This window comes from Cyprinus carpio, chromosome A16 (genome assembly GCF_018340385.1).
Source record: "Cyprinus carpio isolate SPL01 chromosome A16, ASM1834038v1, whole genome shotgun sequence".
NCBI lineage: Eukaryota > Metazoa > Chordata > Actinopteri > Cypriniformes > Cyprinidae > Cyprinus > Cyprinus carpio.
The window spans coordinates 1246745-1263620 of record NC_056587.1 but is presented as its reverse complement, the minus strand read 5'-3'; the positions used below and the strand labels follow the sequence as shown (position 1 = coordinate 1263620).

Here is a 16876-nt window from a genome sequence, read left to right as displayed (position 1 = left end):
TCGTTCTATAATTCCTGAAGCCTTTATCTTTTTTAGGCAGTGATCCTTATGGGAGGTAACCGTTGTGCACATTGCCGGATGGGTGGTGCATCCCCAGTGTTTATACAATGCTGTACTAACTTTGTCTGCCTGACTGAAGCGGCAAAGATGTTATAATGGCGTTCCATCCCTCGCCACAATTTCTGCTTTTTAATTAAGAATTATAGAACCATTGGAAAGCCCGTGGGCCTCACCAGTTGTATTGGTCCCTAAGAAGGATGGTGGCTGGCGTTTCTGTGTGTTGACTTCAGACGCCTAAATGAGTTGACTGTTGTGGAAGATTTTTATTGGTCAAAGTACTAATCAACTAATCAAGTATAATCAATGTGAATCTAGCCACTTATATATCAAGTTATTCTACTGTTATAATCACGTATCTGCCTGTGTGTATAGATGCCTGCATGAGAATGGAATGTGCACACAGCGCAGTGGTACAGTATATGGTGGAGCTGCACACTCTATTTGGACATTAGACAAAATATATGATTAGACATGCTCATTTCACTTAAAATAAATTCTACATCCTAAAAGCAGGCTGGAGACACAGCCAAAAAAAAGGTAAAAGAGTTGATAAACAGAACCATATGTATGAAATGTATTGAACATGGGAACGCCTTCGAGAAGCACTGTATAAAGTAGAGTACAGACACAGACTCGACAGACTGTTCTGCAAAGCTTTCTCAGTTTATTGTCTCTTGAGAATAAAATCTAAATTCTGGCATCAAAACCCCAAGACTTTGAGAGTGATTCTTCATAGACATGGCAGAAGCCACCACACTGTCAAGGACTCTTACCCGCTTCCGTGGCTTGATGAGTCACTGGAAGACTGCCTTCATGACAGGGACAGGCCTCTGGCAATTCAAGGGCTTCATCAAGGGGGTCAATCCCCATACGAACGCATCCAGAACCAAACTATCCTTCACATTTTTGCTGAATGTCGGGTAGCTGCGATGGTCTAAGTGTCACAGGTCAGCCATAAACACACCCAGGGGCTTTTACTTCCTTGGACATCTAGCAGTACCTGTTGCGCATCATCATCTATAGTCGCTGCAAGCTGGCCCACTCTCTCGGTTTCGACCCAGCCACTGGCTTTAGCCACCAGCTCAAACTTCTTCCGGAATGCCTCATAAGAAGAATGACCATCGTAGTGCCCAAATTTCAGACAGCTACAGTTTTTGCTAGACCCCCGTTCAGGCATGACTGTGACGGACTGCGATAAAAGGTTAGAAAAGGAGCAGCAGGTGGGTATGTGTTCTTTGTTCTTTGATGTTATTATCTCCACTGACTTCCGGTTCTGTGTCAACAGACAGGACGCACGTGGGGTGCTCGCAATGCAAATATGTTCACCAAAAGCATGAGACATACTAAAACAGGGTGCGGGGGACATTTGTCTAGTTTGAAGAGAACATTCTTGATCATATTCATTCAGCAACAACGGCAGAAAAGGATTAGTGGGTGCTAACATGCTGATCAGCACATCTCTCTCCATTACAGCCCGCTCATCCCGCCCATACCGGGGCTCTCCCTTGCTTTGCTCTAACTTCTCAGTGGATAACTGGAGCGATCTTACCGGTTTATTCTCCATTGTCTTTTGTGAATAAAGAACAGAAAGCTGTGGTAACTATCCTACTTCTGACACCAGTGTAGCCTCGTGCAACTACCCAGAATAAATAGGCAGGAGACGAAGATCCAGTTCAACAGCAGCCAACGGCCTTCATTTATTTCCTGAAAAGTACAACCTAAACAATGGGTATCAGCAGGCGTCCTAACTTTCCCAAAAATAAGAAAACGCTGAAGGCTCAGAGTTTTCTCTTCCCCGCAGCCAAACTCCAACCACAAACTCTCCTCTCCCCTACGCACCAGGCCCCACCCTAGTGTTCGAATTGGGGGGGGGGTGCTTAAGCATTAAGGGACCCCCCCATAACACCCAAAAAATATACTTGGGGGGTCCCCTGGTTTTTCGATAAAACTTTAATACTTAAAATGAAGTTTCAATTGCTGTAATAAATTTAGACCTGCTTGTTACATCATATTTAATTTTTACGCGTTTTTACATCATTGCTCATTATAACCAGTCACACACGATTCTGTTGAGCAGTAGCCAATCAGAGGCGTTCAAACTAGTCATCGCTGAAACCCCAGAGCTTTGTTCAGACTGAAACTAGCGAATTCCCTCATCATTTGCAACAAAGTGCAGATGCAAGTTAGAGATTTATTTATCCTAACGTGTATGGACAGCTTCATTAATTATAAGAGAAGTTATGAGTGCTTAAACACTAGCTAGACTGAATGCACATTTAGAGTGTGTTCTTTCACTGTATGATTCAATATAGACTGATAAAATGCATTTAGAATGCTCCCAAAATTAAAGATATGGGGGCAGAAAATGAATATATTTGTATCATTTCATATAGTTGATCAGTATTATAGTTGATTTTTTTTTTAGAATTAGGTTTTCTCAACGATAATGAGGACAAGACAAAAAAATATGCATCATATAAAGTTGTATTTTATTTGTATGTTTTTTTTATTAATTTTTTGTGAAGGGGGTGGGTGGGTGTGAGTGTGATACAATTTGAACACTGCCCCACCCCCCAAATATTTCCCCCTCACACCTCCCCCATCAGCGGGTGAATCAAGTAAACACATTTATAATAGAGAATGAACAGTGTCATGGCCACAATGTTTAATCTTAAATTCATGAGCAGTAAGTGCTTATGTCCTTCAGTAACAGTTCTTTTGAAAGACTGCTGATTTCTGAAGGGACCAGCAGAGGGGGTTCATACACTGTATTCCAAAACTATGTTGACCCCCCACAGATTTTTTTTTTTTTTTTACAGAAGAAGAAGAAAAAACTAAGCTAATAAACATTGGATTTTTTCATCTTCTTTTCCACTAGTTACAGATTACAAGAATTCACCTGCATACTCCATATTAGAGCTCTCTAGTTTTAGAATTAATGAAGTGATGTAGGCAAAAGATTCATTCAGTTCACCAAAATAATTTATATAACTTGGACATTTTTTCTTAGAATTTTTTTTTTAATGCTGTGTTATAACAGACACTCAAGCCCTGTTCACACTGCCAGTGAATATTCAGCGAGAGTTGGTGATGTCCGATGCCATGAGTAAAAGCAACCAAGCAATACATGGGAAATGGTGATATTCAGCAACTAAATTAGTTCATATTGGCAGTATGAATGGGTCTTAAGGGCCAAATTCACTAAATAGTTGGGCCACTTTAGGGTGTAGTATTTCAAAAACTGGTGTCTTATTCACTAACCATCCAGTTTCCAGCTGTTAAATATGTATTAAATATTTAAATTAAGTCATTGTCATTCTTTTCAAGGCAAACGCACCTCCTAGCATCCCAACAGGCTCAATGTATCCATTAGCTTATCATAAATCATTTTCTACTGGTTTGATCTTGATGTGAATTCCATTGAGTGATCTGAGCACGACTTGAGGGATCATCTTCGGGGTGTGCTGGGGGTCTTTAATCAGGCGGTATTTCATCAGTGTCAGCGCCACTGCGACTTTCATCTCATTCATGGCAAAGTTCTGTCCAATGCAGTTTCTGTAATCAAATACACACCAGAAGCTTCATTAGTGGTTTATCTACAATCTAATCTACATAATTTCTTTCTTTAAATAAACACTGTAACTTTTTCTATCTGAAGGAAATATGTTTGTGTTTGTACTGAGAAGTAAAAATTCTTCTGAATCACAAATCGGACAACATTTTTGGATATAGCGCAATGAAGTGGCCTGTTTTATAGTAGTTTATTTAATCACAGTCATAGATAAATATAGTTTATAACAATACTTGAAGAAATGAAAAAGGAAGAAAAAAAATACAACTACTGAACATATATTAGCATATTTAAAAGAGTATTTATTATGGAAATAATATACTTTCCAAATGTATTTATATATATATATATATATATATATATATATATATATATATATATATATATATATATATATATATATATATATATATATATATATATATATATATATATACAGTACAGGTCAAAAGTTTGGAAACATTACTATTTTTAATGTTTTTGAAAGAAGTTTCTTCTGCTCATCAAGCCTGCATTTATTTGATCAAAAATACAGAAAAAAAATGTAATATTGTGATGTATTATTACAATTTCAATTGTATTATTATAATATATATATATTTATATATATATATATTTAATATATATATATATATATATATATATATATATATATATATATATATTTTTTTTTTTTTTTTTTTTTTTTTTTTTGCAATAATATACACTACTGGTCAGTAATTTGGGGTCAGTAATTTTTTTCTTTCTTTTTTTAAATAAAATCAATACTTTTAATCAGCAAGGATGTGTTAAATTGATAAAAAGTGAAAGTAAAGAAAATATATTATTAGAATATATATTATTAGAAATTTTGAATAAATGCAGTTCTTTTTAACCTTTTATTCATCAAATATATTAGACAGCAGAACTGTTTCCAACACTCATAATAAATCAGAATATTAGAATGATTTCTAAATGATCATGTGATAGACTGGATGTTACATGTGACACTGAAGGCTGGAGTAATGATGCTGAAAATTCAGCTTTGCATCACAGGAATAAATTATTATTATTTTTTTTTAAAGTATATTCAAATAGAAAACTACTATTTTAAGTTGTAATAATATTTCACAATATTACTGTTTTTTCTGTATTTTTGATCAAATAAATGCAGGCGTGATGATTAAAAATAGTAATGTTTCCAAACTTTTGACCTGTACTGTATATATATATAAATATATATATATATATATATATATATATATATATATATATATATATATATATATATATATATATATATATATAATACATATACATATATATACACACACATATACATACACACACACACACACACACACACACACACATACACACACATGCAAACACACACACACTTAATTATATATTAGCTGAATTAAATATTTCCAGACAATTAATTGCATGAAATCTGCAATTAAATTAGAATGTTTATAGATTATATTTATATTCAATGCAATTAGCTGAATGTTAGTGTTTTTGACCCACAGTACTGCTTTATATGTAATTTCATAATTATTTATATTTAACTAATATAGTTAAAGTGTTGCTGCCAAATGTACTGACAAGCATTTATGATAAACTAAAATCTAAAATGTAATTTCTATTGAAACTTGCATGTCATGTATTTAATATATGTTTAACTCACACATTTGTAATGAAGTTTCAATTTAGTATATTTGAAATATATTAAATGTAATATTGAATAACATGCTACAGTTACAATTGTTATAATCAAGTACTTTACATGTGCTTTAGTATGCTAGTCAGCACATCAAAATACGTGTACTGTGAAGCATCTTTCTTTCTTTCATATTAAAACAATTTAAAATGTAGAATAATAATTTAATGAATAGTATATTATCTACAAATACAGTTATTTAAAAATATACTAAGATTTGAAGTACACTACAAGTGCAGATTCGATACAATTAAGCACACTTCTTTTTCACAAGCATAGCCAACTTAGTAAATCTTTTCCAACAACAATCTTTCTCACAAGGACCTGCACTATCAGTTGCTTTATTGCTGTTTGCTCTCATCAGAGGTGAACTGAGGTCAGAGACACAAACACATGCAATGGAAAAGCTCATACAGGAGAACTTCTGTTCTTCATGCAACACTTTCCATAAAACAGCAGATCACAGTGACATGTCAAACTGCTGGTAGGACAAAAAACACCATATATTTATCAAAAATGTAGTCCACATGAGCAGTGAGCCACATTCCAAGTCTAGCAAAATAAGCATTCTGTCAGAAAAAAGTTAAGTTGTTATTTACTGAAAATGTCCCATCTGCATTCAGATTCCAAATTGGTGTGCTGAAGTTTTTCTTGAAACTTGGAATATAGTGGGAATATAATGCAAGAGTCATATGGGCTACTTTCAACGTCATTTGATGTTTTTTGAAGCTTGACAAATGTTGTTACTATAAGTTTTCATCGTATAGACAGAGCTACTTGAAAAATAAAAAAAGGAAATTGCGACTTGAAGTTTTTTTCTCACAGTTGTGACTTTTTTCTCAGAATCATAATTGCGGGATATAAACTCAGAATTACAAGATATAAAACTGAATTGCAGAATAGCGAGACATAAAACAAGATTTGCATGATACTGTATAAACTCTCAATTCTGAGAAGAAAAGTCTGAATTGTGAGAAGAAAAAAAATTTGCAGTTGCAAGGAATATATGAATTTTAAGAAAAAAGTCTGTTTCTTTTTTACATTTTTATTCTGGGGCTTCAATAAATAACAGCATGCACATTTTGAACGTACAATTTCATTTTTGTGCAGAAAGCTTTTCGTTTTATTATTATTATTTTTTTTTAAGAATCAGCATTGCCAGTCATCTTATCGCTGTTTGCTCTCATGAGGGCTGAAATGCAGTCGGAGCGACAGATGCTCCAAACTCCAAATCAAAGAACAGCTCTGTTCTGTGTGGCTGAAATGTGAGTGAATGACCTACTTGCTAAACCACTCATGTCTCTTCAACAAACCTGGGTCCAGCAGAAAAGGGCACAAAAGCATGCGGTGACCTTTTAGAAACGTTCTCCGGCAGAAACCTCATCGGATCAAACACCTGTGGACAACACAACACATTAAACACATTTAGAAGAAATAAAAATATTACATTTAAAAAATAAAATCATCCAAGAAATCTTTAAATACATTGTAAGAATCAGTAACTGGCAGATGTTACCTTCAAGACCTATTTCTACTTGATTTACGCCATAAATATGAGTTTTGTTAGTACAAAGTAATGTATTTGGGTTGATTCAGTGATATTAAATCATATTTCTGACTTGAATAAAACCAGTTCATTTAGATGTTATTTCAGTGACTTTTTAAATACATTTACATATACAAACATAATACTTCATAATATTATATCTGATGAGGAATATTACAAACATAAAATATAAGGTTTATGGTTAAAATATGGTTTTGTTCATAAACAGCATAAACCATATCATTCCATTATTTTGGTGATGTGTATTTTGATTATTTTACAGTGGGGTCCAAAATTATGAGACCAAAATCTAATTTAAAGATTTAAATCTAATTTAAATTAGGAAATAATTTATGATTTAGATTTGTAGATTAAATTTATGACAAAATGAATAAAAATATGGTTATGGCTATACAATTGGTTATGACTTTGCTATTTCTAAAGAACTAATCAGATGTGAGTAAATGATTGTCATTGATTGTGTGACTCTTTGTGCAGACGGTCATGCTGGAAAACATGATTATCAGGTTACTTTTTCAAGCAGCTCCAGTGCTGCTGTTATTAAAATAAAATAAAGACACACTAGATCCCAAGACATACTTATTCTCATTCATTTTCACTTTAATTGTTTTGCTGCTAAAATATTTTGTAGTTAAAAAATAAAAATAAAATGCAAATAGAGCACTTTCACAACTTTGGACTCCACTGTATACTTCTTTATTATTATTATTATTATTATTATTATTATTATTATTCAGTCATTATTCTGTTGTAACAGCTATTTTATGTAGTGACTCGTGAGTGGTATTTCTGATATAAAGAATGCACACATACATATGGATTCTCCCACACTGTGGTATTCATGTGGATCCCATAAATGCTAATTCCAATGATACAACCTGTGGAAGAGTAAAACACTGTTTTAAGGCATCCAGTGATGTATTCAGCCTACGTTCACTGTTTTCTGATGAACTGATAACATTCTGTGTCATATGTAAATAAATAACAAGCAGCCAGGTTAATGTTTGATCAGATGTTCTCTGAGTTGGAGGTCATCATGTCTCTTTATCGGTGAACAGGGTATATTGCATTAGGCAGCAGTCTGTCAAAATTCATACTAACTGGAGACCAAAGAATGAAAACATTAAGCAAAATTTTATATCAAGGACAGCCTTTTCAAGTGTGTCCATGTTGGCTTATGCTGTTGCTTCTCACAAAATGTTTGGGTTTTTATGTCTGATGCATTTGGGGTAACTACAGTATATGGTCCTTTTTTGGACCATATAATGGGCCTAATCAACCAAAAATGTAAATTCTGTCATCAACTAATTTTCAGATTGCTCTAAAAATGTCTTCTTGCAATGAAATTGGATGGTGACCAGTGATTGTTGTGCTCTAAAAGAACAAAAAGTGCGTTAAAACACCATAAAAGTACTGTAAAAGTTGTATATGACTTGTGCACTTGTCTGTTTTAGTCTTATGATAGCTTTGTGTGAGGAAAAACTGAATTATCTGCCTACCTTCAGGTACAGTCCGTCCATCAAAGAAAGTCAAGGGTTTAGTCAACTTTCGTGATATTCCTGGGACAGGAGGGCAAAGCCGCAGGGATTCTTTAATGCACATTGTGGTATAAGGAATTTTATTGAGGTCTTCCCTGAAACACAAGAAGAGAGGAACGGTCTTTGAGAAATGGATGGTGAATAAGGCATTACTGATGTCTGAAACCATTTAGTAGTGCATCAGTGTGCATGATTAAATATGCTTATATGAGAGCAATGAAATTAAGGTGTAAAAAATGGGATTTTAGTTGATTTGCTATGAATGATCTGTGAAGGTAGTGATCCTAGCTATGCTCGTTGAATCAATCACCTTTTACTGACTAGTACAAAAAACACAATACCAGCACTCTTACAAGTGGATAAATGTCCTATTTAATTTAACTCAAAAGTAGGACTCGTTTCATTTTTACCATGTACCTTGCCTATTCAAAGCATATCAAAGCACACATCAAAAAAGTAACAAAAATCAAATAAGACAGCATCAATACATCACGGTAGTCTTTGAAAAGAGGGAGAAGAACATACACGAGTCATCAATAGTAAATCAAGAGAGCAAAACAAGATTTGGAAATATTCTGACATCGTATTTGACAATGCATCAAGTATTTTCATAACCCTTTCAACAGTTCAAATAACTTATTTGAATGTTAATGTCCTTGAATGTTGGTTTAAAAAAAAAAGATGATTGATGTTTGTGTGTGTGTGGTTGTGGTGCGGGTTAGATGTCCGCTAAACCCATCTTTTCCGAGAGCCGATGGTGATTAAATGGCTTCGTTGAGGAGGAAGAAGGAACTGTTCAAGGTCTACCTGGAGTCCAGCATACAGTCAGAGGGTTGTGGTCTGTCCAAGACAAGACGAAACTCACTCACAGTTACAACATTCCAATCCCACGTAGCTCAAACACAGTAGAATAACAAATAGCACAGTGAACATCTGGACACCTGTCTACTGTGCAGCCAGCAAAACTCTCATAATTCAGTAATCTTCAGTCTCGTTGTTTCTTTGTCGGGGCATTAATTCTCAGTAGGGATGTAACCGTTTTGGTACAGGGCTTTTGGTGCAGTGCACGTGCACCAAATGCAATCCTTATTTTGCGTGCGGAGCATAGTTCAAATCTGAGTTGAACATATTAAGTGGTGGGCCGCAAGTTTGTTTATTCTTGGCCTCACACAGCATGCTTAGCCTAGCCTCTGGCTAGTGAACTTCATCATGGCCAATGCAAATGAGAATCCAGAGCTTGAAGACCCTCCCTTGTCACTAAGGTCTCTTGTTTGGGAACACTTCGGTTTTCCAGTGAATTATGACAACGGACAAAGAGAGGAGGATAAGACAAAAGCATTGTGCAGACATTGTTCTGCAGTGATTACATATGTTTCTGGCAACACGTCAAACTTCATAACTCATTTGAAACGGCACCACGCAAATGTAAAAATCACTACTACAAGGAAAAAAAATGAGTGTAGTGCAAACGCAGCTCCCTTCGTCATTTAAACAGCATCTTGCTGGTAGTTCAGATCGGGCCAAAGCAATAACAAATGCCATTGCCGTTTTTATATCAACAGATCTACAACCATATTCAGTTGTTGAAAACACAGGTTTTAAACACATATTGAAGGTGATTGAGCCCCAGTATGAAATTCCTTCTCGTCCACATATCAGTCAGAAAGTCATACCAGCCCTTTATGAACAAGTAAAAGCTGCTGTTGCGCACGACTTGTCCAAGGCATCTGCTGTCGCACTCACGACTGATGTGTGGACATCAAGAGGTACTGAAAGCTACTTAACAGTGATCACATCACCCCTGACTGGAACATGGTAAGTCATGTTCTGCAAACTCACCCCATTTTTCACTGTAGCCCAACGGTGCCACACATATTGGAGAGCAAACAAGAGATGCTTCATTTACCAAAACACACCCTTATTCCCATTGTTACCACCCGCTGGAATTCTAGTTATGATATGCTTGAGAGGTACATTGAACAACAAGCACTGTGTACTCAGCACTGACAGAAAATGCCCTCAAGAAGAGCAAAATAACCACATTGTCTGACCAGGATGTGAGAATGGCAGAGGAGGTAATTGAGGTCCTTACAAGACTAATGAGCACTGAATCCACACCTTCAGTATCAATGATCCTGCCCCTCAAAACCACAGTGCACAACTCTATGGAACCCAAAGAGGAAGACAGTCCAACTGTGAGAGAAGTCAAGGCTGCCATCAGAGAAAACCTGGAGGACAGACACTCTGCTTGTCATGACTTTCTCCACAAATGCACAGCTCTTGACCCAATGTTTAAGACCCTTCCTCATGTAGATGATGCCTGTCATGACAGAACATACAACAGCCTCATCAATGAGATTGTATCCATGGAAGAAGAACAGGTATTCATTTTCTTGTGCATATAATGTCTTCGTTGCTTAATTTGAAACATTTGCTGCTACAGTGTCATTACTAATCTTATATATTAAACATTTGTGTTTATATTAAACATTTGAGTGAGGAGGCCACAGGGACAACAGCAGTCAGTTCATCTCCAGGGAGAGGACACCCAGAGGCATCTGGATCATCTCCCCCTGTCAAGAAGTCAGCCATGGCTCAACTGATTGGTGAGATCTTCAAGACTCAGGTGGGAAAGAAGCCTACTTTGCAGCTGGTGAAGGAAGAGGTTGCCGCATACAAGGCACTGGACTGTATTTCACTGGATTCAAACCCACTTGTATGGTGGGGGACCAATGAGTCCACATATCCTCGTATTGCCAAGTTAGAAAGTGCCCTTGCTGCAGACAGTGTAGACAAGTTAATTTTTCTGACAAAAAACATGAAAGTTGAATGAAACTGAACAGGGCTATAAGCTGGAATTGTAATGTACTTTAGACAATGTTTGGTTCGGTTCTTAAAAAAAAAAAAAAAATTTAAATTAAAAAAAAAAAATCTGAGCAGGCCTACAAGCTGGGATTGTTAATGCTGCGCTGTAATCGATAGTTATTTATACTTTTTTTTTTTTTACTACCATTTATATTTTAATTTATTTGAGATTGAGAATTTCCTTCTGTCTTCTTCCTACAGCACTGCATTTTGGTTACTGTAGTTAATTTCCATTACACTCCCCCTCTGTCAGACAAAGTATCTCATAGTTCTTAATGAGATGTTGAATCATTAATATCCTAAGATTTCTTTGTCCTCGTCTGAGTATCCCTGGAATAGGTAGATAAGCTTTTGTCCATCTTGAGTTTCTAGTTCAGTAGCAGTTGGAAAACAGGTCTTTAAATAGCAAACATGAACAACACTGATATCTTCACCTGTAGATTCCATTGCTATTCGGTAATTTGTTGGATTACTCAGTAGGGTCCCTTCTATTTTGGTTCAAGTTTAGCGGTGAAATTGTCATTTGCAATGGACAGCAGGAAGTGTCTCATCCATACCTTTTCCTTGAATAAGATGTCCCATCGACATCTTCGAAGGCTTGGCAGGGGGTATGCATCGAGTCTGTTATAGCATTTAACTTGCAATAATCAACACAAAATCAAAGCTGTGTGTTTTTTTTTTCATAAAAAGATATAACATAATATATAACATGTTTACATAAAGATATAACAGCGCTGTTGTAATCTAAATGGCTCTACTACAAGTTGATGATTGTGTGATATGTATGCTGTATATATATATATATATATATATATATATAAAAAATTTGTTATTAAGTATATTGAGATTATATAATTTCATATAATTGTGATTTGATACACTGATTATTTCTTTATCTCTGTTTATTGTAGAACCATAAACACCCATACCCAATAAACCTCTGCAGTTTTCATTAAACAGCTTCGAATCTGTCCATTAATCCACTCCTTTGTTCTGATCGACACACCAAGAGGAAGGTTAGAGACACTAGAACCTCCTTAGAACTACAATCTTGATTTAGCTACTTAACAAAAGTTTGGTCCTTCGAGCCGGATCTCAGCCATTGCTCTTGGATAAAGAGGACTTATCACTGTTAAGATACAAGAAGAAGGGATAAATACAGAAGGTGGCAGACCTCAACGGCATGTGCGTCCTCCCACCTTTCTTGAGGATTATGACCTTACAGCCACTTGACATAAACAAGGCAGTCAGCCAGTGATGCTACCTGCTGCAGCGGAATCGCAGAGAGGCGGTCCATCAGATGGCAATAGGATTCCTCCCTCCCCATTGGACAGAGCTTCCAGTCCCGTGAGTCAGTGTTCATGGAATGTAGTGGATGAGTGGTCACTGACTGCTTTCGACAGGGATCATTACACTGACAGAAGACAAGTAGGAATGCCAGTGCTGCCTAGAGCATACGTACCCTCTAATCAGCCTGCTCTGTCTTTACCATATCACCGGCCTTGGGAAGATAATGAGGTTCACTCACCTCCATTAACTGTCTGTGACGTATCACACCAGCCTTCTTAGCCTATGGTTATGCTCTGCATCTCTTCCAACACCACTTCCCCACTCATCCACCTCCAGACAGTTATTGCAGATGGCTAGCACAGTTACTGCACTAGTGAGTTCAGATCCATTTTCCCAGAAAAGGAACCATAGTTCATTACCTGCCCCAAAACAGACTGTGGTCTATAGAGGTTGTTCTAATATATATAATATACAAACCCGATTCCAAAAAAGTTGGGACACTGTACAAATTGTGAGAAAAAAAGGAATGCAATAATTTACAAATCTCATAAACTTATATTTTATTCACAATAGAATATAGATAACATATTAAATGTTGAAAGTGAGACATTTTGAAATGTCATGCCAAATATTGGCTCATTTTGGATTTCATGAGAGCTACACACTCCAAAAAAGTTGGGACAGGTAGCAATAAGAGGCCGGAAAAGTTAAATGTACAAATAAGGAACAGCTAGAGGACCAATTTGCAACTTATTAGGTCAATTGGCAACATGACTGGGTATAAAAAGAGCCTCTCAAAATGGTAGTGTCTCTCAGAAGTCAAGATGGGCAGAGGATCACCAATTCCCCCAATGTTGCTGTGAAAAATGAAGCAATATCAGAAAGGAGTTTCTCCGAAAAAAAAAATAAATAAATAGAATTAATCAACAACCACATACAATAAAAAAAACCAAACAAAGATTCAGAGAATCTGGAACAATCTCTGTGTGTAAGGATCAAGGCCGGAAAACCTAGATGCCCATGATCTTTGGGCCCTTAGACGGCACTGCATCACATACAGGAATGCTACTGTAATGGAAATCACAACATGGGCTCAGGAATACTTCCAGAAAACATTGTCGTGAACACAATCCACTGTGCCATTCGCCGTTGCCGGCTAAAACTCTATAGGTCAAAAAAGAAGCCATATCTAAACATGATTCAGAAGCACAGGCGTTTTCTCTGGGCCAAGGATCATTTAAAATGGACTGCGGCAAAGTGGAAAAATGTTCTGTGGTCAGACAAATCAAAATTTGAAGTTCTTTTTGGAAAACTGGGACACCATGTCATCCGGACAAAAGAGGACAAGGACAACCCAAGTTGTTATCAGCGCTCAGTTCAGAAGCCTGCATCTCTGATGGTATGGGGTTGCATGAGTGCATGTGGGCATGGGCAGCTTACACATCTGGAAATGGCACCATCAATGCTGAAAGGTATATCCAAGTTCTAGAACAACATATGCTCCCATCTGGACGTCGTCTCTTTCAGGGAAGACCTTGCATTTTCCAACATGACAATGCCAGACCACATACTGCATCAATTACAACATCATGGCTGCGTAGAAGAAAGATCCGGGTACTGAAATGGCCAGCCTGCAGTCCAGATCTTTCATCCATAGTAAACATTTGGCACATCATAAAGAGGAAGATGCGACAAAAAAGACCTAAGACAGTTGAGCAACTAGAAGCCTGTATTAGACAAGAATGGGACAACATTCCTATTCCTAAACTTGAGCAACTTGTCTCCTCAGTCCCCCGACGTTTGCAGACTGTTATAAAAAGAAGAGGGGATGGCACACATTGGTAAACATGGCCTTGTCCCAACTTTTTTGAGATGTGTTGATGCCATTAAATTTAAAATCAACTTATTTTTCCCTTAAAATTATACATTTTCTCATTTTAAAACATTTGATATGTCATCTATGTTGTATTCTGAATAAAATATTGAAATTTGAAACTTCCACATCATTGCATTCTGTTTTTATTCCCAACTTTTTTGGGATTGGGTTTGTACCTAATTTGCCAGAGAAGAGTGTTGATGAGCCTTCAAGAGAGCATGTGTTGGTAGATGTGGATTCTGAGAGGCAGGGAAGCAGTTAGGAAGCATCAAAGGATGTGCATGGACTGTTGTAAGTGAAGGTCAAAACCAGCGACCCAACAGATGGTCGATCTCCCCCCTCCAAGACTCCGGCTGTTCAAGCCTGCATTCAGCAGGAATGGACTGTTTCGGACCATTTGTGGTGAAACTAGGTGATAGTGATGCATTCCTGATGGCATTAAGAAGGTTCATTGCTCGACGTGGGCAGCCTGCAGAGCTATATTCCGACCAAGGCACCAACTTCCGGGGTGGAGAGACTGAACTACGGGAGGCTTTCCGGAGACTCAGTCCAGACTTACAGCAACTGTTAGCCAGTCAAAGGATCAGGTTTCACTTCAACCCACCAGCTTCTCCACACTTTGGAGGTGTATGGGAGAGAGATCCGGTCAATAAAGTCTGCCCTTCGTACAACTCTAGGCTCGGAATCAGTGTCCGAAGAGGTTCTTCAAACAGTTCTGATCGAGATTGAAGCCATCCTAAATTCCAAACCTCTTGGATATGTTTCTGCCGATCTGGCTGATCCGGATCCTGTTACCCCCAACTGCCTGCTGATGGGGCGGCCTGATCGTTCCCTACCCCAGGTGGTGTATCCAGAGACTGAACTCCTTACCAAGTGCTGATGGAGACACACCCAGGTATTAGCCGACAGATTCTGGACTGCGTTCATAAGGCACTACCTTCCTGGCATGCAGATGAAAGGAAAGTGGCAAAGGCCATCACCTGACATTGAGCCTGGCATAGTTGCCATGTCAGTTGACCCCCAGCTACCCAAATCCCTGAGGCAAATCGGCAGGGTAACAAAGGTTTTTTCCTGATCTAGATGGTCATGTAAGAACAGCGGAGATACAAATAAAGGGCAAATCGTATACTCAACCCATAGCCCATCTGATTGTGCTCCCTGCCATTCCGGATAATGAGCAGGCTGGAAGTGCAAATAAACTGAAAATCTGAATCGGTTTCAAATGGAGCAAATTTACAAATAAATTTGGGGCGGCAATGTTAGAAAGGTGGGGCTTAGTGCACCTGTCAATCATCACGTTGAGTCAGCAGAATGTGATTATGCTGCTATACTGAACCTTATTCAGTATTTCTTATTTCTTGTTCTATTGTATGCCGAGTGAAGTTAATACCGTCACGTTAAGTTTCACTTTTAAATCTGTGCGCGGTGTCTGTTTACATAAAGATATAACAGCGCTGTTGTAATCTAAATTGCTCTACTACAAGTTGTTGATTGTGTGATATGTATGCTGTGAATATATATATTTATCGCTGATTATTGTAGAACCATAAACACCCATACCCAATAAACCTCTGCAGTATTCATTAAACCCCTTTTAATCTGACCATTAATCCACTCCTGTGTCCTGATCACACACCAAGAGGAAGGCTAGAGACACTAGAACCTCCTTAGAACTACAATCCTGATTTAGCTACTTATCTCTAACATTTCCTGGAACTGCTGGTTCACGATGGCTTGTTTGGAGGTGACATTCGATAAGGCTGTTGCTGAATGGGTACTTGATGATGTGTGTAGATTTGATGTTGGAGTACATCCATCTATCCTAAATGAAGGGTACACACTTGAGAATTTGTTTCTAGGACGTGACTTAACTGTTGCTTTTGATCAGGTGGTAAGTACGCTGCATCCACTGCTTGACTGATGGTGAATATAGCTGGAAATAGTGTTCCACGTCTGGATCAGAGGTAAATGAATATTTCCCCTGAGACACCTTTATCTTCATTCAGCTAAAGAAAATAAAGTCTAGTCCCAAAACAATTGAATAAGCAGTAGCTTTGGTTGTCAACACAGCAACAGGTAAAGTGCCAGCTTGAATATATGCATAACATTCCATGCCAGAGGTACTTCAGCCTTTCCATTGGCCAAATATAAGGTTCCAAGAGACCAAGGACTAAGGCCTTGCTTTGTGATCAAGGTCTTTCCATAAGCAATCATGGATTAGGGTATAACTCACCCCCATGTGAACGATGGCTTTACATACCCATTTACCAATACTGACTGGCACAATTAATTGTTGTGGTACAACAGCAGATTTCTGTTCATATGTGGAATTGACTTTCTCATGTAAAGCATTTGCAGTAGCCACAGAGTTAGACTGTGCTTTGTGTTGTTCCAGTCGTACCAATTC

At 37.4% G+C, this 16876-nt stretch overlaps 1 protein-coding gene across 1 annotated transcript in view; it reads right to left on the bottom strand.

The window, feature by feature from the left end:
* Positions 1–2528: 2528 nt before the first annotated feature.
* Positions 2529–16876, bottom strand: part of LOC109102385 (cytochrome P450 4B1) — a 28672-nt gene continuing 14324 nt past the window's right edge. Inside the window, exons 9-12 of the mRNA XM_042771962.1 lie at positions 8400–8533; positions 7714–7778; positions 6647–6729; positions 2529–3615 (exon numbers count right to left, since the gene is read on the bottom strand). Of these exons, the coding sequence (XP_042627896.1) occupies positions 3438–3615; positions 6647–6729; positions 7714–7778; positions 8400–8533 (460 nt within the window). The 3' untranslated portion in view covers positions 2529–3437. The remainder of the gene's footprint in view (positions 3616–6646; positions 6730–7713; positions 7779–8399; positions 8534–16876) is intronic.